The sequence below is a fragment of the Suillus clintonianus genome (assembly GCF_016758775.1).
Source record: "Suillus clintonianus strain FC179 chromosome Unknown DEU56scaffold_1, whole genome shotgun sequence".
Taxonomy (NCBI): domain Eukaryota; kingdom Fungi; phylum Basidiomycota; class Agaricomycetes; order Boletales; family Suillaceae; genus Suillus; species Suillus clintonianus.
The window spans coordinates 1,234,105-1,256,667 of record NW_024539225.1 but is presented as its reverse complement, the minus strand read 5'-3'; the positions used below and the strand labels follow the sequence as shown (position 1 = coordinate 1,256,667).

At 48.6% G+C, this 22,563-nt stretch overlaps 10 protein-coding genes across 10 annotated transcripts; 7 read left to right on the top strand and 3 right to left on the bottom strand.

The window, feature by feature from the left end:
• Nucleotides 1-98: 98 nt before the first annotated feature.
• On the top strand, nt 99-2,141 carry DEU56DRAFT_764692 (Cys/Met metabolism PLP-dependent enzyme-domain-containing protein). Its single transcript, XM_041350934.1, has 12 exons — nt 99-213; nt 261-405; nt 457-581; nt 628-675; nt 740-924; nt 978-1,002; nt 1,059-1,158; nt 1,212-1,288; nt 1,338-1,628; nt 1,679-1,732; nt 1,785-1,895; nt 1,954-2,141. Exons 2-12 carry the CDS (start codon nt 303-305, stop codon nt 2,005-2,007), a joined length of 1,173 nt encoding a protein of 390 aa, XP_041215898.1. The 5' UTR covers nt 99-213; nt 261-302; the 3' UTR covers nt 2,008-2,141.
• Nucleotides 2,142-2,183: 42 nt separating this feature from the next.
• On the top strand, nt 2,184-3,655 carry DEU56DRAFT_764683 (20S proteasome subunit). Its single transcript, XM_041350933.1, has 7 exons — nt 2,184-2,405; nt 2,462-2,612; nt 2,662-2,730; nt 2,780-2,922; nt 2,974-3,003; nt 3,055-3,295; nt 3,348-3,655. The coding sequence occupies exons 1-7, from the start codon at nt 2,241-2,243 to the stop codon at nt 3,482-3,484; spliced, it is 936 nt and encodes a 311-aa protein (XP_041215897.1). The 5' UTR covers nt 2,184-2,240; the 3' UTR covers nt 3,485-3,655.
• A 13-nt stretch (nt 3,656-3,668) lies between these two features.
• DEU56DRAFT_764679 (phosphoinositide polyphosphatase) lies at nt 3,669-8,179 on the top strand. The gene is made up of 20 exons (XM_041350932.1): nt 3,669-4,152; nt 4,215-4,259; nt 4,308-4,934; nt 4,987-5,213; nt 5,270-5,497; nt 5,545-5,593; nt 5,644-5,777; nt 5,830-5,924; nt 5,975-6,016; nt 6,063-6,119; nt 6,174-6,270; nt 6,319-6,421; nt 6,472-6,508; nt 6,565-6,586; nt 6,644-6,657; nt 6,708-7,047; nt 7,096-7,119; nt 7,175-7,250; nt 7,297-7,780; nt 7,834-8,179. The coding sequence occupies exons 1-20, from the start codon at nt 3,783-3,785 to the stop codon at nt 7,919-7,921; spliced, it is 3,159 nt and encodes a 1,052-aa protein (XP_041215896.1). The 5' UTR covers nt 3,669-3,782; the 3' UTR covers nt 7,922-8,179.
• Nucleotides 8,180-8,340: 161 nt separating this feature from the next.
• DEU56DRAFT_723005 (E3 ubiquitin ligase SCF complex Skp subunit) lies at nt 8,341-9,112 on the top strand (the record flags this gene model as incomplete). The annotated part of the gene is made up of 6 exons (XM_041347753.1): nt 8,341-8,431; nt 8,482-8,543; nt 8,629-8,816; nt 8,866-8,968; nt 9,022-9,042; nt 9,092-9,112. The coding sequence occupies 6 exons, from the start codon at nt 8,341-8,343 to the stop codon at nt 9,110-9,112; spliced, it is 486 nt and encodes a 161-aa protein (XP_041215895.1).
• A 245-nt stretch (nt 9,113-9,357) lies between these two features.
• Nucleotides 9,358-11,368, top strand: DEU56DRAFT_922102 (mRNA capping enzyme; the record flags this gene model as incomplete). The annotated part of the gene is made up of 10 exons (XM_041358514.1): nt 9,358-9,464; nt 9,529-9,591; nt 9,646-9,733; nt 9,779-9,910; nt 9,969-10,052; nt 10,106-10,185; nt 10,232-10,372; nt 10,423-10,623; nt 10,674-10,845; nt 10,897-11,368. The coding sequence occupies 10 exons, from the start codon at nt 9,358-9,360 to the stop codon at nt 11,116-11,118; spliced, it is 1,290 nt and encodes a 429-aa protein (XP_041215894.1). The 3' UTR covers nt 11,119-11,368.
• A 625-nt stretch (nt 11,369-11,993) lies between these two features.
• On the bottom strand, nt 11,994-12,752 carry DEU56DRAFT_906087 (uncharacterized protein; the record flags this gene model as incomplete). Its single annotated transcript, XM_041356793.1, has 2 exons — nt 11,994-12,344; nt 12,399-12,752. The coding sequence occupies 2 exons, from the start codon at nt 12,750-12,752 to the stop codon at nt 11,994-11,996; spliced, it is 705 nt and encodes a 234-aa protein (XP_041215893.1).
• Nucleotides 12,753-13,923: 1,171 nt separating this feature from the next.
• Nucleotides 13,924-15,733, top strand: DEU56DRAFT_906086 (uncharacterized protein; the record flags this gene model as incomplete). Its single annotated transcript, XM_041356792.1, has 7 exons — nt 13,924-14,163; nt 14,218-14,246; nt 14,301-14,427; nt 14,484-14,559; nt 14,610-14,629; nt 14,683-15,168; nt 15,227-15,733. 7 exons carry the CDS (start codon nt 13,924-13,926, stop codon nt 15,731-15,733), a joined length of 1,485 nt encoding a protein of 494 aa, XP_041215892.1.
• Nucleotides 15,734-15,911: 178 nt separating this feature from the next.
• On the bottom strand, nt 15,912-17,349 carry DEU56DRAFT_906085 (Lipase; the record flags this gene model as incomplete). The annotated part of the gene is made up of 4 exons (XM_041356791.1): nt 15,912-15,965; nt 16,023-16,514; nt 16,570-16,869; nt 16,918-17,349. The coding sequence occupies 4 exons, from the start codon at nt 17,347-17,349 to the stop codon at nt 15,912-15,914; spliced, it is 1,278 nt and encodes a 425-aa protein (XP_041215891.1).
• A 154-nt stretch (nt 17,350-17,503) lies between these two features.
• DEU56DRAFT_764665 (uncharacterized protein) lies at nt 17,504-18,755 on the bottom strand. Its single transcript, XM_041350931.1, has 4 exons — nt 18,324-18,755; nt 18,022-18,267; nt 17,760-17,969; nt 17,504-17,709 (listed from the first exon to the last, which is right to left on the bottom strand). The coding sequence occupies exons 1-4, from the start codon at nt 18,664-18,666 to the stop codon at nt 17,543-17,545; spliced, it is 966 nt and encodes a 321-aa protein (XP_041215890.1). The 5' UTR covers nt 18,667-18,755; the 3' UTR covers nt 17,504-17,542.
• A 752-nt stretch (nt 18,756-19,507) lies between these two features.
• On the top strand, nt 19,508-22,173 carry DEU56DRAFT_764656 (DHHC palmitoyltransferase-domain-containing protein). Its single transcript, XM_041350930.1, has 7 exons — nt 19,508-20,998; nt 21,051-21,175; nt 21,229-21,295; nt 21,347-21,448; nt 21,498-21,674; nt 21,734-21,766; nt 21,818-22,173. Exons 1-7 carry the CDS (start codon nt 19,757-19,759, stop codon nt 22,043-22,045), a joined length of 1,974 nt encoding a protein of 657 aa, XP_041215889.1. The 5' UTR covers nt 19,508-19,756; the 3' UTR covers nt 22,046-22,173.
• Nucleotides 22,174-22,563: the final 390 nt, after the last annotated feature.

The following is a 22,563-nucleotide window of genomic DNA, read 5'->3' as shown; positions in this document are numbered from 1 at the left end:
GCGCAATCACAGCGCAGTAAGATCTCATGTGTGTAAACCAACACAGCATAGTGCTAAGTAGCACTAGCTCCACATACAATAACATATGAGTAATGTATCCTTCATCTCCAAAACTCACCAAGAGATCGTAAACCATCCTCCGGCCCGCCGGGCAGCACGATCCTGTCGGAGTAGCACTTGACCTACTAGTACTAAGCCTGTCTTAGACTCAGAGTGAGTCACTTTCATATACCGTATAAATGCAATCATCTTATCGCCAGATATACATCTCATTACTCGTGTGCTACTACTAGATACATAGCATGAGTCCCCAGAGCCCCTCAAGCCAACTCAGCGGTACACAACTTGTCCATGGTGATCACGGACCAGGAAGTGAAGTGGCTCCTTCTATCTCTGTCACCACGAGTGAGTTCTCCGCTACTTGCCAGGACAGTAGTTGAATCATCGTCTATGTAGCGTTCAGGGCTGTGCCTCACCGTGATCTTGAGGGGTTTGGAACGCTGAATTCCGACCAACATATCTACTCCCGCTATTCGCAAAATGTCACTTCGAGGGTGGAACAGATCTTGAGCAAGATTAATGTAGGCCTTATTTCAGAAGTGATTGGAACATGACTTATTTTTGTAGCAAGGACATGCGATCACCTATGCATCGGGATTGGCTGCTGCATTTTCTGTGAGTTGGCGTAACAGGTTGATGCAGCATGGAAGTGGTTGACCAAAGTGACCATGTCTGACAGGCTCTTGTCCACTTCAAACCCAAACGCATCGCGATTTCCGGGGGATACATGGGCTGTCACGGCACCATATCCACTTACATGAAAGGGAAGTCTGATGATACCCCGATCATCAGTCTAGAGGATGAATTCCAAGAGGGAGATCTCTGCTGGCTTGAGAGCCCCTTGAACCCTACAGGCGAATCGAGGTAAGCTTCGAGTTGTTTTGGTTTGAAAAAAACATGATCCAGATCCCTGCCAGAGACATAAAATATTACGCGGACAAGGTATGTTTTAAAATGACACAGATTATCAGCGGGGGTGCTCATGCGCTGTCCCTGAGATTCATGCTGTCGGAGGGAAACTCTTGGTAGATTCGACCTTTGGTCCTCCGCCTCTTCAATACCCATTCAAATGGGGGGCAGATTGCATATTTCACAGCGGTACAGTGACCTTCATCCCGAGCGCGACATGATACCATCTTGACCCGCCACAGGAACCAAGTACTTCGGAGGCCACTCAGATTTGCTCTGTGGAATTATCATTGTCAGGACTGAGGCTGAACGTATGCAGGTATCTGTTATAGAATGCCCAAACCAACTGAGGCCCATTAATTTGTCAGCTCTGGCACGACCGCGTGTACATGGGGAATATGATGGGGTCTCTGGAATCTTGGCTTTTATTACGATCCCTTCGAACGATGCATCTGCGCATCCCAAGGCAATCGGCAAGCGGCACGGAAATCGCACAATGGCTTAGCAGAGCCATTGTTCCACAGGGTCAGGAATACGATGGCATTCCCGGTGGGGTGGTCACCAAAGTTTGGCACTCTAGCCTTCAGGAGACTGATGCCAATGGTTTCAATCCTGCGGCACAAATGGAAGGTGGATTCAATGCCTGTTTCTCGATCTTGGTGCGTAAACACGCGCACGATGCACAATTCTGTTCTCATTCGAATGAAAGCTTTCAAAAAAGGAGTATGCGGAGAAACTGCCGCACTCACTGGAGTATTTTGTGGTAAGACACTTTCAATAGGAAGTGAGTGCGCTGATGACTGTGTGTATCTCAGTCGGCAACCAGTCTCGGTGGTGTTGAGTCTTTGGCAGAGCAGCGCATCCAGGCGGATCCGAAGGAAAATCCCCTTCTCGTACGCCTAAGCGTTGGTGTAGAAGAAGTGGCAGTGAGTCTCAGCGTGGCTTACTGATTTTCTTCTGGTTGAACATTCACATCTATGTTAGGACCTGAAGGACGACTTGCGTAGGGCACTCGTGGAGATATCGAGAGGAAATTAGAGCGAATGGTGCATGGATGTCATACCATTTGTGTGAAACATAGTTAACCAAGATGAAAGTCCGGAAGCTGGAAGTACAAGTACAACTGTACGAGTAGTAAGTAGTGAGGTCGAAATTGAGTTTGTTTGGCTGTATTATTTTCAGAAGGCCTTGCCAAACAGCAGTACACACAATCCAAGATTTGGACGCGTCACGGTCATAAGCCGCGTCAGCTACGCTATTATCCAACTACCATGAACTCCATCTTACAGCGGTTTTCAGGATCAAGTGCAAGAGGTCTTTCGAAATCAACGATCGATGAGGACAATGATTTCTCCGATGCAATGTGGGGTTCTGAGGCTGGCTTCGGTACCTTGGCCAAGGGAGTACCAGGCTTCGTCGTCCCATCCGTCCCAGACGTAGGTATACCATTATTGTCCCTAGCGCGATCAAAAATTCAGTGCAATTCTCGCAGCCTGCCGCATTCCTGAGGTTACACACCGATGATCACGCAGACCCGTCATGCAGAATCAAAATCCAGCACGGAACAACCACGCTTGCATTTAGATTCCAAGGCGGCGTTATCGTGGCTGTCGACTCGCGTGCTACCGCTGGAAGCTACGTTGGTATGTATATCATGCAGCATTGTTGCTTTTATAACACATTCTCTTTTAGCATCCGGAACAGTCAAGAAGGTCATTGAGATCAACCCTTACTTGTTAGGGACGATGGCTGGCGGTGCTGGTATGAAACTAACTCTCTGTGTTTATTGCCTTTGACGCCTCCTCTTCAGCTGATTGTCAATACTGGGAAACATACCTTGGCATGCATTGTCGATTGCATGAGCTCAGAAACCGAGAACGGATATCAGTATCAGCTGCTAGCAAGTACTTGAGCAACCTCGTGTATAGTTACAAGGGAATGGGTTTGAGCATGGTCAGTCTTCATATGCTATCTCTCCCGCAAAGTCTGCTAACAAGTCTTTAGGGTACGATGATATGTGGCTGGGACAAGACCGTCAGTGCCAATGTAAACAGATGGATAATTCACAACTGACTCGTTTTAAAGGGTCCAGCAGTATTTTACGTTGACTCTGATGGCACGCGGTTGAAAGGCGATTTGTTTTCAGTAGGTTCGGGAAGCACGTTCGCCTATGGTGTTTTGGACCAGGGATATCGGTGGGATCTTACGGACGAGGAAGCACAAGAATTAGGACGGCGAAGTATCTATGCTGCTGGACACCGAGATGCGTTCTCGGGTAACACTTGTAACCTCTACCACGTGAAGGAGGATGGCTGGAAGTTCATTGGTACGTGGGAAGTCATTTCTTTATGTGCACTATGATTTACTCGCATCTTCAGGCAATTATGATATTACGAAGCTGCACTATGAAGGACCAGGGGATGTTGCCGGCTCACCTGGTCATGGTTACGGTTATGACCAGCGTGTAGAAGGACGCAGTTCAGCCAACCCTCCTGAAGCGCCAGCACAAGCATGATGTTTTACTGTATAGATGTGTATCTGTAGTAACAGTCGAACACAGTGTCTCTACCCTCCAAGCTTCTTCACATACCTTTAAATTCGTATGAGGCGCTTTGAAAATCCCTGAAATCAATTCCCAATATGACAATTATGTACTTTTTATGGTAACTTCCAATTTGACTCACAGGGCCGCCACCTACCTTTGCGACGCGCTCTAATTTAGAACGGTGGGTCGATATAGTAGTCACGGTGGAACCTGACGTAGTACTCCTTAAGTATAACGACAGCGTGCATGACAGAAGACTTGTGCAGTCATGAAGCGTTTATTCTCCAAGCCATCCAAGAATTCGAGCCCTGCCAGGTCTTCTGCTCCTGAGCCGCCAATGGCTACTAGTCGGACGGCAGCACCCCCCGCAACCACGACTGGTCTGCAACCAAATTTTGTCGTTCCTCCAGTCCCACACCCTAATCCTCACGAGCACATTGCGCTGCTCGCATCAGAGGATGGTCTGCTCATGCGTCCCCATCGCGCGGGATTGCCTTATCCCGCGTCATATGTTCGTGTGTCATGGGGCAAGACAGCAGACATAGTAGAACTGCCCAGTGATGGCGGAAGCCCTCTTGTTGATTGGAAAGAGAGTGTGATAGTTTATGGAGTTGTGGGTTTAATGACCTTGTTCAATGGTAACAAGACTTCATCCTCTGCTCACACGTGGTGACATCAAGACTGAATACTCTTCGGTCAGCCTCATACCTCTTGGTCTTAGCATCTCGATCTGATGTCGGGCAATGTAAGCGACCTCTATCTTCGAACATAGTAAGACTCACACGAGGCTCAGTATTCGATGACTCACACTTGATCTATGGCGTGAAAAGCGTTGTATCCATACCCCTTGTAAAGGACCGCGCCAAATCAGTCCTTGCACGCATGGTATCTCGTAACACATCCGTAAACAGACCCTCCCTTCTTGTGAGCGATGTAGACGATATCCAGGCTCCTGATGAAGGAACCTCGGGTGGGCCTCACGTGAAATTCGCAGACGAGGAGGGAGTGAAGATCCTGACTCCACGCGATCAACTGAAATTTCCAGTCAACAGCACCGATCAACTTGCCTCACCCGTATCATCTGGTGCTTCAACTCCTGCTTCCGATGTGTCGATGACCCATTCTCCTGTATCGACAATTGCAAACCGCATGTCGTTCTGGAGTCGCCTATCGACACGCGCATCAAACATATCCGAAGGAGCAGACATAGAAGAGACTCTTCTCGATGAACCGGAATTCCTTGATTCCATAGTACAAGATGCTGAGGGAGTACCTGGCAAGGTGATCAGTTCCATCATAGCTGCAGCTGCGCCACCACCGAATAGCTCGGAAGAGCGCAACTCTGAGCTTGAGGAACGCATTATACGTGGATGTATCAGAGAATTCACGAAGGGCGACATGTACTTTGCTCTGCATTTCGGTGAGTGCACGCATCGTAGCCCGCCCGGACAGCAAGTCATTACTTTTCCCAGACATTACAAGATCTTTGCAACACAAACATGAACAATTCACCAAGCTGCATGCTCAAAATAAGCTGCTTTCAGAACTGAATGCTCTTCCGAACGACACAACTGTCAACCCACTGGACGACAAAGTGGACGCTCTCTTCGAGCCGTCTGTCATATTGCCGTTGTGGAGACGAGTTGACCGTCACTTTTGGTGGAACGAATGGTTGTCCAAGCCGTTTATGGACGCTGGTGTAAGTGCCTTGAATCAACTATTCGTTAGACATTAACTGATTGATCTATTCCTCAGCTTCACTCTTACGTGACACCAATAATGCAGGGATACATTCAGATCTCCTCATTTGATCTACCCAAAGATTCCTCCGTCATGCAAGACGATTCAGCGGAGTCCATTGATTACATCGTTATCTCACGACGCTCCAGAGATAGGGCCGGTTTGCGATATCAGCGCAGGGGTGTAGACGATGAAGCTCAAGTAGCTAATTTTGTGGAAACAGAAGTAATCATGAGAGTTCAGGTGAGCAGCTCAGTTTACACTATTTCGCCGAGTTTGAGTCTCCTCAGAGGAACGGAATAAGCAACGTGTTTAGCTATGTGCAAATTCGAGGCTCGAGTAAGCAGTTGTCTTATAAATACGCGATGCATCGCATGACACGATCCAAGTTCCGCTGTTTTGGACGCAGTCAGGCTACAGTATGAAGCCACCTCCTATCCTTGCACCCGAAAGAACTCCCGCGCAGAATTTGGACGCCATCAAACGCCATTTCCGTCACTCTGTCCCTGTGTATGGTCCACACGTAGGGCTCACGATTGATGTCTAATATGACCACGTCATTCACCTTTCCTTAGACCATCGTCAATCTTGCTGAACAACATGGGAAGGAGGGGATGATCACAAACGCATACCGCGAATATGCAACTAAACTGGATGCCAAGGATGTTCGGTAAGTTCGCAACGACGAACTCTGATGAGAGAGCTTCAATATTGTCACAGATACAGTGAATTTGATTTCCACCGTGAAACGAGGGGGATGAAGTCAGTATCGTCTACCTACGGATGACGCGTTCCTGATCATTAGCAGGTATGAAAATATTTCCAAGCTCATCAATCAACTCGAACGTGTATTTCAAAGCCAAGGGTATGAGTATTCTGTCCTCCGACTTTCTTCAATTTTGCAAGCTTAGCAAAATAGGTTTTTCTGGGTTTCGAACAACATGCTTCTATCAAAACAGAAGGGTGTATTCAGGGTTAATTGCATCGACTGTCTGGACCGCACTAACGTTGTCCAAGTGAGCAGTAGGTCCAGCTGCTGTGACCCTTTCTCATAATTGCTACAGTCTGCCTTTGCAAGGCATGTAATGAGCATGCAACTTGAGGCTGTGGGGCTTCTGAATCCTCCCCAAAATGGAAAATCGGGAGTGGATGTTATCTTTAATGATGGTCAGTGGTCGTTGTTCTTTTTGATAACAGGGTCCTCAAGAGCTGCACAGTCTGGGCCAATAATGGTGATGCGATCAGTCGAGCATAGTAAGCGTAGAACGACATATCAGAAAGCTTTCTCTTACCTTGTTCCTTCCTCGAAGCGCTGGCACGTCTGCCTTGAAGGTGAGTATTTGATCCACTTCTAACACTTGACGTGAGTGAGTGACTTTCTGTCGGTAGGGCGATTTTACCAGGTCAGTTCGTGTTAGCCTCGATTAAATTCATTATTAACTCAATAAGTTAGGACTGGGAAGCGAGACTTGGGGGGTATGCTCAACGATGGTGTAAACTCCCTCGCTAGAATGTACAGCGCGACTTTCAGCGACTGGTTTTGTCAAGCTGTCATCGACTTCATGCTTGGCTACAGGACTCTCTCTGTTTTCGAAGAATTCATCATCAAGCTAAAGTCGACTGACCCTAGAGAACTCATTCGCCTGTCAAGGATCAGGGCAGAAGCTATAGCAACTTCTGTCGCTCGAGTATTGTCTGAAGGCGAAACTTTGATTTCCGGGTGGACGATATTTAGCCCGGAGCAATTAAATATTAAATTTGACGATCGATTCGAGGAGAAAGTGTTACTCTTGGTAAGCATGGGCTATTATATGTTCAGCATTGTTCTGACCATGAATTAGAGCGCCCGTGCTCTGTACATTGTCGTACGTCGTTCAATGACGCAAAATTGGCTTGTAGCAATAGCTGACCGCCCCGAAGAGCTACGACTACAGCTTGGAGAAGGCCAAGATGTATATCTGTATCCCGCTGGGTGCGATCGCACGACTTGAAAAAGGTCACTATTTTTTTTTTGGAGGTCAAGTAGCTTAACTGTCAGACAGGTGCTTATATCATCTCTCCTCTGGAAGAGGCAAGCAGGGATCCAGTGCAGAACGCCGGCTTTTCGGTTTACTGGCATGCCAGCGATCAAATCAGTATGCGCATGACGAGTTACTCCATCAGAAACTGTCCGGAAGACGCCCCGGTAAAGTCACCACCAACGGTATCGGCCAGTAGTTCCACTCAGCTCAAGCCCATGCTACCACGTCGCGAGCCAACGAAGACTGCCAACCTATCGGGGATTATGTCCAAAGTTTCGGAGAACGCGGCTGGTGCGACAAACATCTGTTTTGCAGCTTTCAAAGTGCTCCCAGTGGACCCTGCTCGAGTTAGAAGTGGATCCAGCACGGGATATGCAGAGCCTGCGGATGACCTCGCAGGTGCAACTACTTGCAAGCAAGTCGCTGACTTGATGATAGACAGCATCAAGCGAGCTTGCGAGGACGTGGGGAATTCACCAGTTATCATGGATCGCGATGTAGTCAGGTGGGTAATATGCTGATAATATTTTGAGCACACAATCCTCATCTCGAGAGCAGTCTCACTGAAGCTCAGAAGATGACTAGCATTTATGCCAAAATGGAGTATGGCGTCAAGCGGTTGATTTGGCTAGGAGGTTTGGTGTAGTAAGGCTACTTGTTGCACCAAGGGATATTACCTGGATAGCGTCAATTACAGCGGAAAGGATCAGAGGGCGCAACTTGTTACTCTTTGAAGCTTCGTGGCCTTCTTTGCCATAAGACCGGGCAAGACAATAATGGTAGACATGCTGAGACCGTGACGCTCTAGTCGCCCGTAGGTAGATCACAATAGAATACAATAGCAACACAATGGCTGCAGACAGGCTGCAGCGCTGAGACTGATGGGGACAATACTAGTCACGGTCAAAAGGCTGCTGATTTAATAATTTATATAGTTTCTCGATAAATAATGATGGGAGACTTATATAAGCGCTACGGAGGCTGCACGGGTTTCCCCAATATTATTAAAGGCTTTGTACCCGTCTTCTTTGCTACCACAGTCACCACTTCACCAGCTTTGTCAACATGGTTCTTCTTGTCACTTCCGATAATGTCCAATTCTCAGTCGACAAGGAGGTCGTCGAACGCAGTGTTCTTATCAAGAACATGCTTGAAGGTACTCTTCTTTTTACCGCCACCCATAGGAGTCATTTTGATTTTGTCCAGACGTTGGAGAGTCCGATCAATCTATACCTTTGGCCAACGTTTCCTCGAGCGTACTGAAGAAGGTTCGCGTCTTTAATATTTATCGATCAACTTTTTTCTTTGCTGCAGAGTTAGACAACCACGTACTCACGCTCCACTGCTTTACAGGTCGTAGAGTACTGCGAACACCACAGGGGTGAGCCTTTGCCGAGCGGAGACGCCGACCAGAATCAGGATGAGACCCGCAAGCGGACAACCGATATCAGCGAGTGGGACCAGAAGTTCATAACTGTTGACCAAGAGATGTTGTTCGAGATCATCCTCGCTGCAAATTATCTCGATATCAAGTCGCTGCTGTGAGTCACAAATACAACACCCATACAGCTCGCTCTAATCACCTTGCAGCGATGTTGGATGCAAAACGGTTGCCAACATGATTAAAGGGAAGACCCCTGACGAAATCCGCCGTCTCTTTAACATTGTCAACGACTTCACTCCGGAGGAGGAGGTATGTTCTATTCATCTTCCTTCCTGCGATCACCAGCTAAAACTTAATCACAGGCGCAAATCAAAAAAGAGAACGTAAGTCCCACTTATTTGACTTCTCATACATTCTCTAAATCTTCTGCAGGAATGGGCAGAGGACCGATGAGGTATCAGTTTATAGAGTTTACTGTACCAGCTATTTTTCGATCTTCATGTCATTACCAATCCTCGTATTGCAGTTCGATTTGCATTGTTTTCTCTGAACTCGAGGTTTCGCATTTGTTTCGCATGCTACAAAGCTTAGCACGTGCTTACATAAAGCCACATGCTGTATTACCTTGCACACCCTCAAGCAAGGTTCAGAGTTAAACGTACTTCTAGTCAAATTTTGTCCTCGTTTCTGTCTCGTTTATGCCACGGATCCCAACATTACCAGGAGTTGTCGTTCCGCCACGCTCTGACCAAGAACGGTGGTTGAAGAGTCATGTAGCAAAACTTTGCCACCTGGATCATGAGAGGTACAGTGCCTAACACAAGCTGACATACGGGGTCGAGAAGCTCATGACATTGCTTCATCCTTAGATTTCCTGGCAGTCAGCCAATCAGTTTTGCATCAGAACATTTGCAACAATTGGAACAGCGCGAGTGAGTAGCAGACCTTGTCTATATGAAAACCAGTCTGCCGACACGTTCTGCCAGTTACTGGGTGTGCGAGAAGTCTGATGGCGTTCGCGTCCTTTTCTTCCTTCAAACCGACCTCACGTCAGGCAGTCAAGCAGTTTACCTTGTGCGCGCCCTTCTTCGCCTCCATACACCCCTTGACGTCACCTAGATTGACAGACACAATGATTATTACGAGGTTCCAGGATTCTGGTTTCCTCATCACGAACGGCGGAAGGAACCATTGAGAGATACCATCGTCGATGGAGAGCTCGTTATTGATGTAGACCCTCGCACCAAAAAAGTGAGCAAAATTTGTAATACCGTTAGAGGCTCTTGTTAAAATGTTACATTTTCCTCAGGAAACACTGCGCTTTCTCGCGTTTGACTGCCTCGTAGTTGATGCGCAGAATGTCATGTCGCGAACACTGGACAAACGATATGGTGTATGTACTGTATATCCTCGGCCCGCAGATCTGGGTGCTAATTGGGTCTATAGCGTCTCACAGAATGGTTTTTTAAACCCTTCTCAATGATGATGCAAGAATTCCCTCACATGGCTGCTAGTCAGGCCTTCGAGTGAGTAATCTGATCCGGACATTGACCGTTCTGACACATCGCTTAGTATCAAGGTTAAAAAGATCAGCTTCTCCTATGGTGTTGAAGAAGTGTTCCAGGTAGTCATTCCCGCACTACACCATGGCAACGACGGCCTCATCTATACTTGCGTGGAGACGCCGTATGCGACAGGTACTGATCCAAACATGTGAGTTTTGTTAGCCATGGCTGGATGACGACGCTGATTTCGATTCTAAGACTGAAGTGGAAACCTCCTTCCGAGAACTCTATCGATTTCAAGCTCGTGTTACGGTTCCCTCCATTGAAAAGTACTCCGTCGAAGCCAGACTATCACGCGAAACCATTCTTCGCTCTGTATGTGTACTGTGGCGATGAACAGGGACGACCGAAATACGAATCTTACGATGAACTCTTTGTTGACGATGATGAGTGGGAGATGTGAGAACTTTAATCCAGTACTTTTTGCAGCCAACTGATAAATCTGCCAGGATGAAATCATCAGGCGAACAGATTGATGACAGGATTGTCGAGGTTCACTGGGATCCTGTTGTTTCCCATTGGCGTAAGATGCGCTTTAGGGATGATAAACCCAATGGCAACTATCGGACGGTAGTTGAGAATATCATCCAAAGCATTGCTGATGGAGTTGAGAAGGATGCGGTAAGCGATTTGCGCGCTGTTCAGGAATGATCTTGCTTAATTCCAACTCAGCTCCTCGAACGCTCTGGGGTGATAAGAAATGCTTGGAAAGCGCGTGCTCGGCCACAGCAGCCCTCTCAGAGAGCACCAGATACTGCCACACGAGCGCTATCAAACGGGCCCTCACTAGGGCATGCCCCACCACCAAATGTTCCATTAAGATACGGGCCCATCGCAACTTCACGCTGGAGCAGGGCGTCTGGGCCCGCAAAGTTTGCTGGCATGTATCGCTGATCCCAATTCCTTGCACCTATCACGTCACGCATTGGATCGCTGTCCATCACGATATCATGATAGGCAACCGGAATCTCAGACTATTTGTACGTCCGTCGGGTTGTCATCACCTGTCACACCCACACATCCATCAGATCGCCCGTGAAGCAACCGAGTGATGTCTCGGTTCTTGTTCCGGGGAATGCAGCTCGCCGGATATGGACATCTGGAAGTATCGGGTCCACACAATAGCTGTCCTCGCTTGTTGATACCCAAAGACTGGAACGCCCTTTCGATCCGACATCATGTCGTTTTGTTTCACTTACATTCACACAATAGGTATAGACAGGGTCTTGTTCTGATATCAAAAACATCTAATGTACAAGGTCTGGAGTGACTGCAAGTACACTAAGTCGTGAGGGGAAACGTCGTGACGCATCGTAAAAGCACAGCCAATGGATTTGGATGGAAAACATTTTGGGAACAAGATCGGTGGAAAGCAGAACACGGATGCATGTCTAGTCGTTACAGATGATGACGGAGATAGAGAGATAGGGAGGCAACAAGTACGTAGCGCTTTTGAGTTTGACGCCATTATGAGCGCGAGAACGGAGGGGAGAAAATATGCGGGAGCGTAAATGGCGTTGCTTAGGCGTAAATCGTGAAGCTCTGGAACAGTAGGCAAGAAACAGCTTTCCGATGGAGAGGCAAAAAAAACAAGCCTCATTGCCCAGTCTGAAAAGCTTTGGAGATATACGGGTGAAAATTACAAACTGTGAATGGTATGCAAAAGATGCGATAAAATGAGGTTAACTGGAACGCAGAGATGTGGCGTGGTGTGGCGGCGGCGAGGGATCTGGAGCGGGTGGCGTTTGAGAGCGAGAAATGGCGGGCACTCAGTGAAAGATGTTCTGATCGAGCGAAAAGGAGGAGGCTCCGTCGGCAAACTGATGAACATCGCCTCCGAAGTCACGGGAGTCTGCGAAAGAGTAGGTACACATTTCGAAGAGCGCGAATGAAGGTCGAGAGATGACACTTGTAGGAGGCAGCGCAAATTCGGAAGGAAGTTGGAGATCATGAGAGCCAGCATCTACATCAATCATGCTGAAGCAAATGCTCTCCAGAGGAGTTTCGGGCATCTCGGGGGTGGACTCGAGGGAGGAAAACGAGGAGTTGCGCCCATGTCTCCTGCTGGTGGGAGAGTGAGGGGCTATGGAGAGTGCAGCGAACTGACTCATAGGAATAGACTGGATATTGATGTCAGGTACCACTACTATCAAGGTAGAGTATCAAGGTCTTACCTGGGCGAAGTCTATGGGAGGAAGGTCATGCAACATCAGCGGGGGCGTCTGTGGACTGTCAGAGGCTGACAGAGTAATGGCGCCGCCCGCGGAGACATACACGCCGTCTTGTACATCCTGATCTGGTTCAGCCTGGTCCTGGACCGTATTAAGGTCGCACTGTCCATCAGAAACCCGCCACCACTCAATGTCCGCAAGGACCCTACGTTCAGTCGTTTCCGAGTCAGAAGAACGACGAAACCCATGACCTGCAACGCGCGGGCGAGCGTTACTTACACTACCATTTGATAGTGAAGTTGGGTATGGGTTCGAGCGGACTGACGGGGATGAGAAAGAACGACGAAGGGAAGGCATTGAATGGGATATTGGGTGATGACTACGGTTGAGGGACCTTCGGACCAGGAGCTGCCTACCGCAGAGCCCACTGGACGATAGCGAGGATGAGGAAGACAAAGATTGTGGGAAATTGAATATTCAGGTTTTATAATTTCGGATAAATCATAATAAATGTGACGATGGAGATGCATATGCATGTACTTTTTGTGAATATCTGAAAGGGTTCACCAGAAGGCGCTCGGTGACAGCCGTCATCAAGGTACATGACAACTCTTACATACGCCAAGTTTCATACCGAGCACGGGCTGCACGGCCTTTCAGCGCTACCGCTCAGCATCGTTGTCCATCGGACCGTGACTTTTCGCTTCGACCATCGATAAACTGGAGACAAGTTTTTTGGAAGGAAGAACTATCATGATCAGAAGCGCGTGCAATCGCCATGGTTCTGATTCCAAGACGACGTTGTATTCAGAGTCAAGTCAACACTGAAATAGTATCCTACAAGGATCATTCCGACGTAGCGCCTCGTAGCGCTCGATGACCCATCCACACGACTGTCAGTCACATAGCCTACGATCAACGCCCACGTCCATTAAGAAAAGATCATGTGTCCTATATCTTTGCATGGGGCGAGAGCTTTTGATAAGACTAGCATACAAGTAGTATTCGAGTCCCATCGACCAGGTCAACTGATACCATCGATGAGTCCCATCGTCATCCACGCCTACTGTAGGTACCTGATTCATATATACCCTTAAGGTCTAGAGGAAGCTATCCTAGTGCCTGACTTCGGCCTGACTGGACGGCCTCCTGAGTTCCTCAAGTTCTCGGTTCCCTGTACATGTCAAGTTTGCTGTGGGGCGGGTCGGAAATGCCAGTAGACCGGAGGTGTAAGTTTATACGGCGGTTCACGCGTTCCCAAATCGAACACACGCTTTTCGGTCCCCCCTCTTCGTACGTCAATACCCTGCAGGTTGCTCGACACAGAACGCTCGTGTAATTCCATGCTGCCTGCCATATCTAGTGCGAATTATACCTTGTCAAGAGGTATGGAATCGGTAGACCAGTAATTTGCGACCGCAAAATGTACGGATCTCATGCCCTATCTTCGGTACTTATACACTAGCTCGTGCTCTATGATACCCCACAATCATCCACCCACGTCCTCTCACTCATACTGCTATTAACCATGTCCACCGTCTACTATGGTCCAGTCATTAACCCACAATCAGTCACAGACTACCGTGCTCTTCCTCAATGTTTAATTTGCGTATCTCCACAGGGTGATATCGAATGGATCGCCGAGGATGTAGAGAGAGCAAACCTCAACGATGTTCTCGCACAGCACGATTGTGCCCCTTCTGCCATCACTCTCGTTTGTTTGGCCGACAGGGAATTCCTCATGCCTGGCTTGGTTGATACCCATACAGTCTGTCTAGCATGTTATCAAAGCCCCCATCATCTTGACCATCTATATCCGTAGCATGCTTGTCAAGTCCCTAACATGGGCGTGTAAGTCTTCTGAATCAACTATCTATGTCCCTCAACTTATGCTCGTCTTATCAGCGGGGGGGAGATGGAGCTCTTGCCATGGCTCGACAATTACACGTTCCCAACGGAAGCTAGGTTCAAGGACGTCAAATATGCCGAACGCGCTTATCCTGATGTCATCCGGCGCATAGTCAACTCAGGTGTAAGCGAATATTCTAATGTGCTTATGCTCAATCAATCATATTGACGCTGAATTAGACAACGACATGCTGTTATTACGGTAGCTTGCATCTAGAAGCGACCAAGGTTCTAGCCAGTCTTGTCCACGACGCAGGTGAGTTTACCCTCATCGCCTCCGAACAATCTACTGAGACGATGTCCCAGGTCAAAGAGCGTTTGTCGGGGTACGTATTGTTCTGGATAGAAACACCAAATTCGCTAACCTGATTTGAATCAGAAATGCAACATGAATCAGAATTGCCCACCTAATTACATCGAGTCATCTGTCAAAGAATCTGTCGATACCACGTTGGATTTAATCAACTACATCGAACAGCTACCGAAATCTGCTTGCGGCGAGCCATTGCTACACCCCATCCTTACCCCGCGTTTCGCCATCTCATGTACCGAGGAGCTCTTGGCGCGTCTCGGTGAAGTCGCGCAGAAGAACCCAAAGCTTGCCATCCAGACTCACATCTCAGAGAACAAAGCCGAGATTGCACTGGTAAAAAGCCTCTTCAAGACCAAGAGTTACGCAGAGACGTATGACAAGTTTCATTTACTTCGCGACAACACCATTTTGGCACACGGCGTCTACCTCACCGAGGACGAAATGGTGCTTCTCGCCAAACGTGGTTCCGGAGTGAGTCATTGTCCGACGAGCAACTTCTATTTGAGCAGCGGCATGGCGAGAGTCGGTATGCTACTTGATCATGGTGTGAAGGTCAGCTTTCCGGTTCTTAGAAAGCCTAATTGCTATGACTGATATTCCCTCCGGTTAGGTTGGATTGGGCACGGATGCCGCTGGCGGCTATTCCCCATCCATACTCACCGAGATCCAGCACGCCAGTATCGCATCCAAGGTACTTGCTATACAGGCCGGAGACAAGAAATGTAAATGCAGCGGGGGTCACTCGGAGTCATCAGGCGAAGATGACATGAAGCAGCCTGGACAGTTCACCAATCAAAAACTAACCATCGCTGCTCTCTTATTCCTCGCCACTCTTGGCGGGGCGGGTGTCTGCTGTCTCCAGGACCGCATCGGGTCGTTCGAGAAGAAGAAGGCCTTCGATGCTCTCCTTGTCAGTGTCCACGATGATAGGGGAAATCCTGCGTTATGGGGCTACAATCCTGATCGGGACTTGACCCAAGGTGTCACTGCACAGAGCGCGGACAAAAAAAGCTTGACAGAATGGCTGGAACGTTTTTTGTTTTGCGGAGATGACAGGAACATAAAGAAGGTGATCGTACAAGGACGGACGATTGGTGGACGGGATTACCACCCGTAAATATCCATTGGAAGCAAGTTTAGATGTATGGTTTGGAAGTATACCTACATGGTTATGGCAGTAATATACAACACTCGATGGCAGACTCCCTTCCCTTACGCTCATGACCCTGAGATGCTGGAATATGTAAGAATACAAGGTATGATAGATAGATACAGCGGTTGTTAACGTTGAGAAGCTAGCCGTCCGCGTCTTTGTCCTTGTAATTTCCAAATTCCCATTTGAAACAGTCCTATAACAAGGTGTCAGAGCGATGAAACCCAATGAAACAGACTTTCAAGACACTAACCACACAGTCTTGTTCTTCACGCGCGACAGGTACATCCCACTCATTCCCGTCTTCGTCCGGCCAACCGCCTTCTTCTAAATCCAAAACTTCTATAATGACTTCCTTAATGACATGCTTACGCAAATCAACATGCCACCCCAGTTTCTGGACCGTATCATAGACAATGGTCTTTCCCAAATGACATCTCGTTTCAAGAGCATACCCAGCTTGAGCGCAAGGCGACGAAACACCACTACAGGCTCCCTGGGGTATCGGATCGGCATTATGGTATACATGCGTGATGGGTACTGGAGGAAGAGAAGAATCTCCGATGGGGGGTGGAAGCGGGAGGTGAAGACGATTCGCTGCCATCCTCTCACCAGGAGCCTCGAACGCGACTGCTGGCAATCCGAAAGTAGAACCAAGGAGAGAAGCGAGACTTCCTCCGAGACTATGGCCGACGAGCCATATGTCAGCGAAAGGATATAGAAATATCAGATCCTTCACGAGTTTCTGAGTGGTGGCAAAGTATTAGTTTGTGAGTAACTGACGCGGATGGTCGACTTACGACGCCGGTGGAATAGAAGAGGCTTTCTTGTATGAGAGCTGTGGACAGACATGTGTCGTCGCAACGGCGGTGTAGGGCTGACCAGGAATAGCAGTCGCAGACTGTCGAAAACATCCATGAGAAATCGACGCGGGCGCAGCAGCACGAGAAGAGTAGATTATCGTTAAGTTTATCCTTCTTTGATGTAGCTCCCTGAAGCGTGGTGCCCTTGATTGAAAGTACGATTGTAGAATTGTCTCTAGAAGCGAAAACGTGCCCGCGGAATCCGTCCTCGTCGTTATCCCACCCGAACGGAAAGCTCTAGACGGGTTGTTAGAGAGTATACATGAGCAGTGGGGAGATACTCACAGCGTTGACATTCCAGGATGGATCGAGGTCGTACCAGTTCTTGTGGCCTGGTAGTTGGTATGCGTTGGCAGTCATGCGTGCCAATTGTGATAGGGTGAGCCTGTCTTCTATGTCTGGTCCTGAGACTACTACCTTCTCCCATTCGATGGGCTCAGTCTCCGCATGATGAAGTGACCGCAGCCGGGCGTGCTCGTGAGCATCGAGAGATTTCGGTCGGTAGACAGTTATTGGTCGGGCCTTTAATGATATTGTAGGGGTTTCGAATGGTGTTACATGTGCAGCGAGGAGAGGGTGTTGATGTTCGGCGTTTGCGTGTACAGGGAGACTGAATTGGCTGTGGAGATCGAAGTCCACCGAGTTTGGGGTGGTGACTGTTGCGGAGGCGATGGCAAGCACATGGAGAAGATATGTGATATGAAACAGAGGGTACATGTTACCACCTGATAGCAGGAATAATATGATCATTCATCGAAAGGACGGCAGTGAAGTTGGGCAGTATTAAGGCAGTGACTACTGTCCTGCTCTACTGTAGCGGCAACCTTAGGGTACACGACATAAATGGGAAGCTGCGTTCGAGCAATCACGTGGACCGGCAAGATCTGTTGCTACAACATTTATGTACGAGTTATACACCGTTCTTCACAATCCAGTCCCTAATATATGTACTGCTCAGCTTTGCCTGCTTCAACATCTCCATGTCCTCATGATCCAGCCTTTCGCTTTCTGAAGAAATAACACCGATGACGAATGTGCGGAGGGGAGGTAGTGACTCGGCGGCGCGTTTCTTGTCAACTGCAAGGGAGTGTCAGTGCATGATTCCAGAGAACCGTTAATATGCCCACTTGATGCTGCCCCAGGCAGAGTCTCCATACTGACCACCAGCGCCTGAATATTAGGATCCCAACCAGTAGGGCCATACACGTCCCGTATTGCGACAATTTCATATTCGAGGTCAGGGCGAAAGAGCTGCAGGAAAGATCGCGTTCTTTCCATGCGCACGGCCATTGATTCCAAGACATGTTTATTCGATTTATTCTTCAACAGCTCGTCGTCTCGAGGAAAAGTTTAGTCGCGGAAGCGACAGGTTGCAATGCATTATCATACCTGTGACACCGACGATGACCTTGCTACTGGCTATCCATGCTGCCATGCTAAGCAGGATTTTGTGTCCTGCATGCAAGTGATCGAAAGTGCCACCAAGAGCGACTACAGGGTATGATGTTGAGAAGGTATCACAGCTAGGAGGGACGTGCACGGAATGTTGCCTGTGTGTTTCAACGGCTTTGTCGGGGACAACGAAGACTTGGGGAAGGGTCTCGATGTAGTCGGGAAGATGGGACACAGGGGGGTCTTGATATTTACGCCATGAGGGGCGTGTATGGGATGAGGGGATGAGAGGGACGCACCGCCCTGGATTCGAAAGCACATATCCATGCCATTCCCGAAATCAGTTGGGAAACTCTCCGAAGGGTGTTTGAGCACCACGTTGATATCCAGTAAGACCTTTCCCAAGTCTTGGGCTGCCTTGGTTGCTTTGACGTAGACGTATGTCAAGAGGCTTTGGACATCATCCCACTGCTCAATCCGGTTGGAGGTTAAGTCTGCTGTATGGAATAGCTGCGAAACCAAGACGATGACCAAGGCTTCTGTTGTAGCTGCGGTCACAGAGACAATTGCTGGTCCTAGATGATGGGGAGCGTCGAGGTGCTGTAGATGGGCAAACAAGACAGTACGTTTCATACCGCTCATGCTAGCAGAACGCTACGAAGGAATGCCTTGGTTGTTTCTCATTCTTTGGCCAGTGATGGCGAACTCAAATGACACGATCGTGGTCACTGCTGTAAGTGTGTGAACAACATGCCTTTTCTAGAGATCATATTACAGGAACCGGTTACAACGTTCAGCGCTGCTAATCAAGAAGGAACGACTGTCTTCCTTCTATATGGTCTGGCTAGGGGAGACTACAGCGCTGCAGCGCTCACCTGTCCAACAACATCTTCAGTGTTCACTTTCTCAACAAGCGTTTCGAGGCTGGATGACCGAGGCGCATTGCGAGGAAAATCGCATACAAGCGCGATGCAATGCCTAGAATTGGGGAAGACCAGTCTCACGACTGAGAGCCTCCTCTAAAAGCGACACTCATCTCGCATCCGGAGTCACATCAGGTTCTTTGTCTTCTCTAGTTTGAATACGAGGTTGAAGGTCGCATCAACCATATGCAGTAGGCCGGTGAGGTTTATGAGAGTGTCTGTTCCGCGGCAGGGAATGCTGGAGGCGATGTTGATGTTGGAGGGTTGGTAGCGTAACTCGAAGCATGGTGGGGGAACATCTTGCACTTGAATGCTATTGTGACACGAGAAGAGAGACTACAGCAGTGACAAGCGACATACCCGACGCAACGACGACCCCCTAAACACGAGCCTGCTGCGCGTCATGAGGGCCCGCACCAGAAACTCGATCGACCAATTAGCTATGTGAAGTGGGCGGGAGTGCGTAGGTGTCGCGGTGAGGACCGTCCTAGGCAGATGAAGTACTAGTCCGTTCCGTTCTCATAAAGCGTCCGTCATTGCGCAAGCGTGAGAAAATAATCAAAAGCTAATATTGTACACGAATTAGCGCGTTGCCTCGCACCACTCACCGACGACGCTCTCAACGCTCTCGAGCTTCTCGAGCTCACTGGCTCCACCTTCTACACCTTCTTTTCTCTCTCCCGCTCACCGTCCTTGCGTCGTGGCCTTCAGAGACATAAAATAAGTATTGACCACATTTGCTCCAAGTTGCACTCTGCAGAGCCACCAGTTCATAACACGGTGGTCGTGATAATCACCTGTTATATAAAATGTCGTACCTCCCCATGGCTTCATCACCGCAGGCCTCACTTTCCTTCTCCCCATCCTCCTCCGCCATATCTTCCAATACCCCGAAGAAGCACCGCCCTGCTCACTTACCACTCCCGTCATCAAACTTCAGCGCTGCACCTGTGCAGCGCTTTCAGGACAGCGTCCAGGCTCTTCAAAGGTCCGCAAGCTTGGGTTCAAAATCTGGAATTCCACACAATCGTTCCATATCTAATGCCGCTAGTTTCAAACCAGCTTTTTCGGCTCGTGGCCCAAGAGACTATCCTTTAACATCTCCTCCGAATGTTACCACTTTTCAACTACCCCAAATTCCAAGTACAACTCATGCAGGTGGAATTCTACCTTCCTCATCATTCTTTCGCCCTTCTAGGCCAGTCCATTCTCGTCCCTCATCATCCATATCCTTGACCTCCAATGATATCCCTCCTGCTCCCCATTCGGCCCCCCCAGATCAACACCCTTTATCTATCTTGACTAGCAATATCTCTCACGAATCTGACTTGAGGAGCTATGGTGATCCTGCTTCCATAAGAGATACAAGTCGTCAATTATCTAAGCGGCTAAAGCAAAGTCGTGAACCTCTACTCCCCCTCAACAACAAGCAGGTCGTTGCAAGTGCCAGTGCTCCCGCCCGCACTTCCATACATTTAGATCCTTCCTACAAGATAACAAGTACAAACCGAATGCGACACAGCTTCGATCGCGTGTTCCGCGGTCTTAGCTTCGATAGCATACGGAGATCTACTAGTAGCCTCGGACATACTTTGAGTCCCCGCTTATCTTACGCAGAAGAGCATCCACCCTTCCCCCGTAATCCCTCTGTCGATAACTTAACACCCCCTCCACACCGAACAAAATCACCTCACTCTCCGCCACTCATTCGCATTGCTTCTAGCGATTCTCAATCATTCTCTGCAACACCAAACCATGTCTTTATATCAGTCCCCCCCGATAATCATGCCCCGCTCTCTGCGATCCCTCGTGTTCCTATGCAACGCATATACCAGCAACATCCATCGCGCAATCGATTCTTCTGCAGCGGCCGGTTGCTTACAGGTGGCGATTCTCCTTGGGCTTTCATTGCGTCCCTTACACTCGTGCTTGGTCTATCTGGCGTGTGGTTTGGAACAACATGTGTATGGTTTTGGCATAATGAAAGTCCCGCTATCGCGGCAGTGGGAGCGTACATGACCTTGTTGACTGCATGCTGTATGCTGACTACGGTACGAAATCAAAATTGTTCGCAACACCACTGCCCGCTCAATGAATTCAAAGGCATGTCGTGATCCTGGCATCTTGCCTCGTAATTTAGACCCGGATCCGCCTTTTCCTCCTACGTCACCTTCAGATGATGCCGTCAGGCAACCTTTGCCCCGGGATCTTAAGGTCCGCAATGACAGGTGAGTAATTGCCCTCTGGTAAGCCGTTGCGTTTCATGAACATGCACACTTAGTGTACGCATCAAATACTGCTCAACGTGCAAAACGTATCGCCCACCTCGATCTAGCCATTGCAAAATGGTACGTGGTTTCGTGGTCTTCATAAATGAGCCGCTACACAACTTCTGGCAGTGCGATAACTGTGTCGACGGGTGTGATCACCATTGCCAGTGGGTGAATAACTGCGTTGGACGACGCAATTACACCTTTTTCTTTGCGTTCCTGGTGTCTGGGGTAAGTGCTTTGAACTTCAATTGACCATCACAAGAGTAATATTTCCCAGGTGTTGACGCTATGCCTCGTAATCTGCACATCCGCATTACACCTCTACCTTCTTACTCGTCGAGATGGTATTAAATTCAGCAGTTCGTTGAGGGAAGGCGCAGGTAGTGCTGTGGCATTCTCGTTGGCTATCACCGTTATATGGCCGGTCACGGCCCTTCTTGTCTATCACATGCGGGTGAGCTGCAAACTTTCCTCACATACGTAGTAGTTCGCTTACTGAGACGTCTGACGCAGTTATTATTGCTAAACATTACCACTATTGAACAAGTGGGTCGCTAACATTGGCAATCCCTTATTTTAACTGACGGTGATACACAGATTAGAAACCAAGCGCACAAATCTCTTGTGGAAGGTCCGGCTCCTCCCAACCCGTTTTCATATGGCTCATGGCGACACAATCTCATGGAAGTGTTGTGCCGTCCGGCAGGATTTTCATGGCTCGATGCTCATGCTCAAGCTACTGAAGACAAGCGGCGGATAAATCCTGGTCTTGAAGATGCTGGCCCGAGGTGGGAAGAGACAGACACTAGAAGAGCCGCGGAATAATTTATTACGATTTGAAATTGAGGTACTTTTAGCTCTGGCAATTCAATTTTTTGACTTGCACTGCTCTACTTGGACGTGGTTCCATTGGAAACCTCGTGCAGCGGGGCGCCATCATATCTTCTTCAATACCTCCACCATACGTCAATGGTTGTGAGCCAACAATCAATGGTGCGAAAGGAGGATTTTTGGCCGCGGGCGCCCGAAACTCCATATGAGCGAGGTTCGCAACTTCCATTGTGAAATGTTCGTTGGACGTGAACGAACGCGTTTCAAAATGGATCCGTGTGACGTTCTGGCAGCTTGAGAACGTGGTCGCTGTCAACATGTACGTATGGCTCGCTAACCTTGACAAGGTTAAGCAGGGTAAAGCAGTGTTATGCGTTGACAGATTTGAGGTGTTGGCATCAGAAGAAGTTCATCAAGACAAAGCGTAGCGTGTGGAAGCGTGTGGACGGCCGTAGCTCCTCACGCATGGTCTTGAGTAATATTCGTAACGTACAAGAATAGCTAAAGGGACG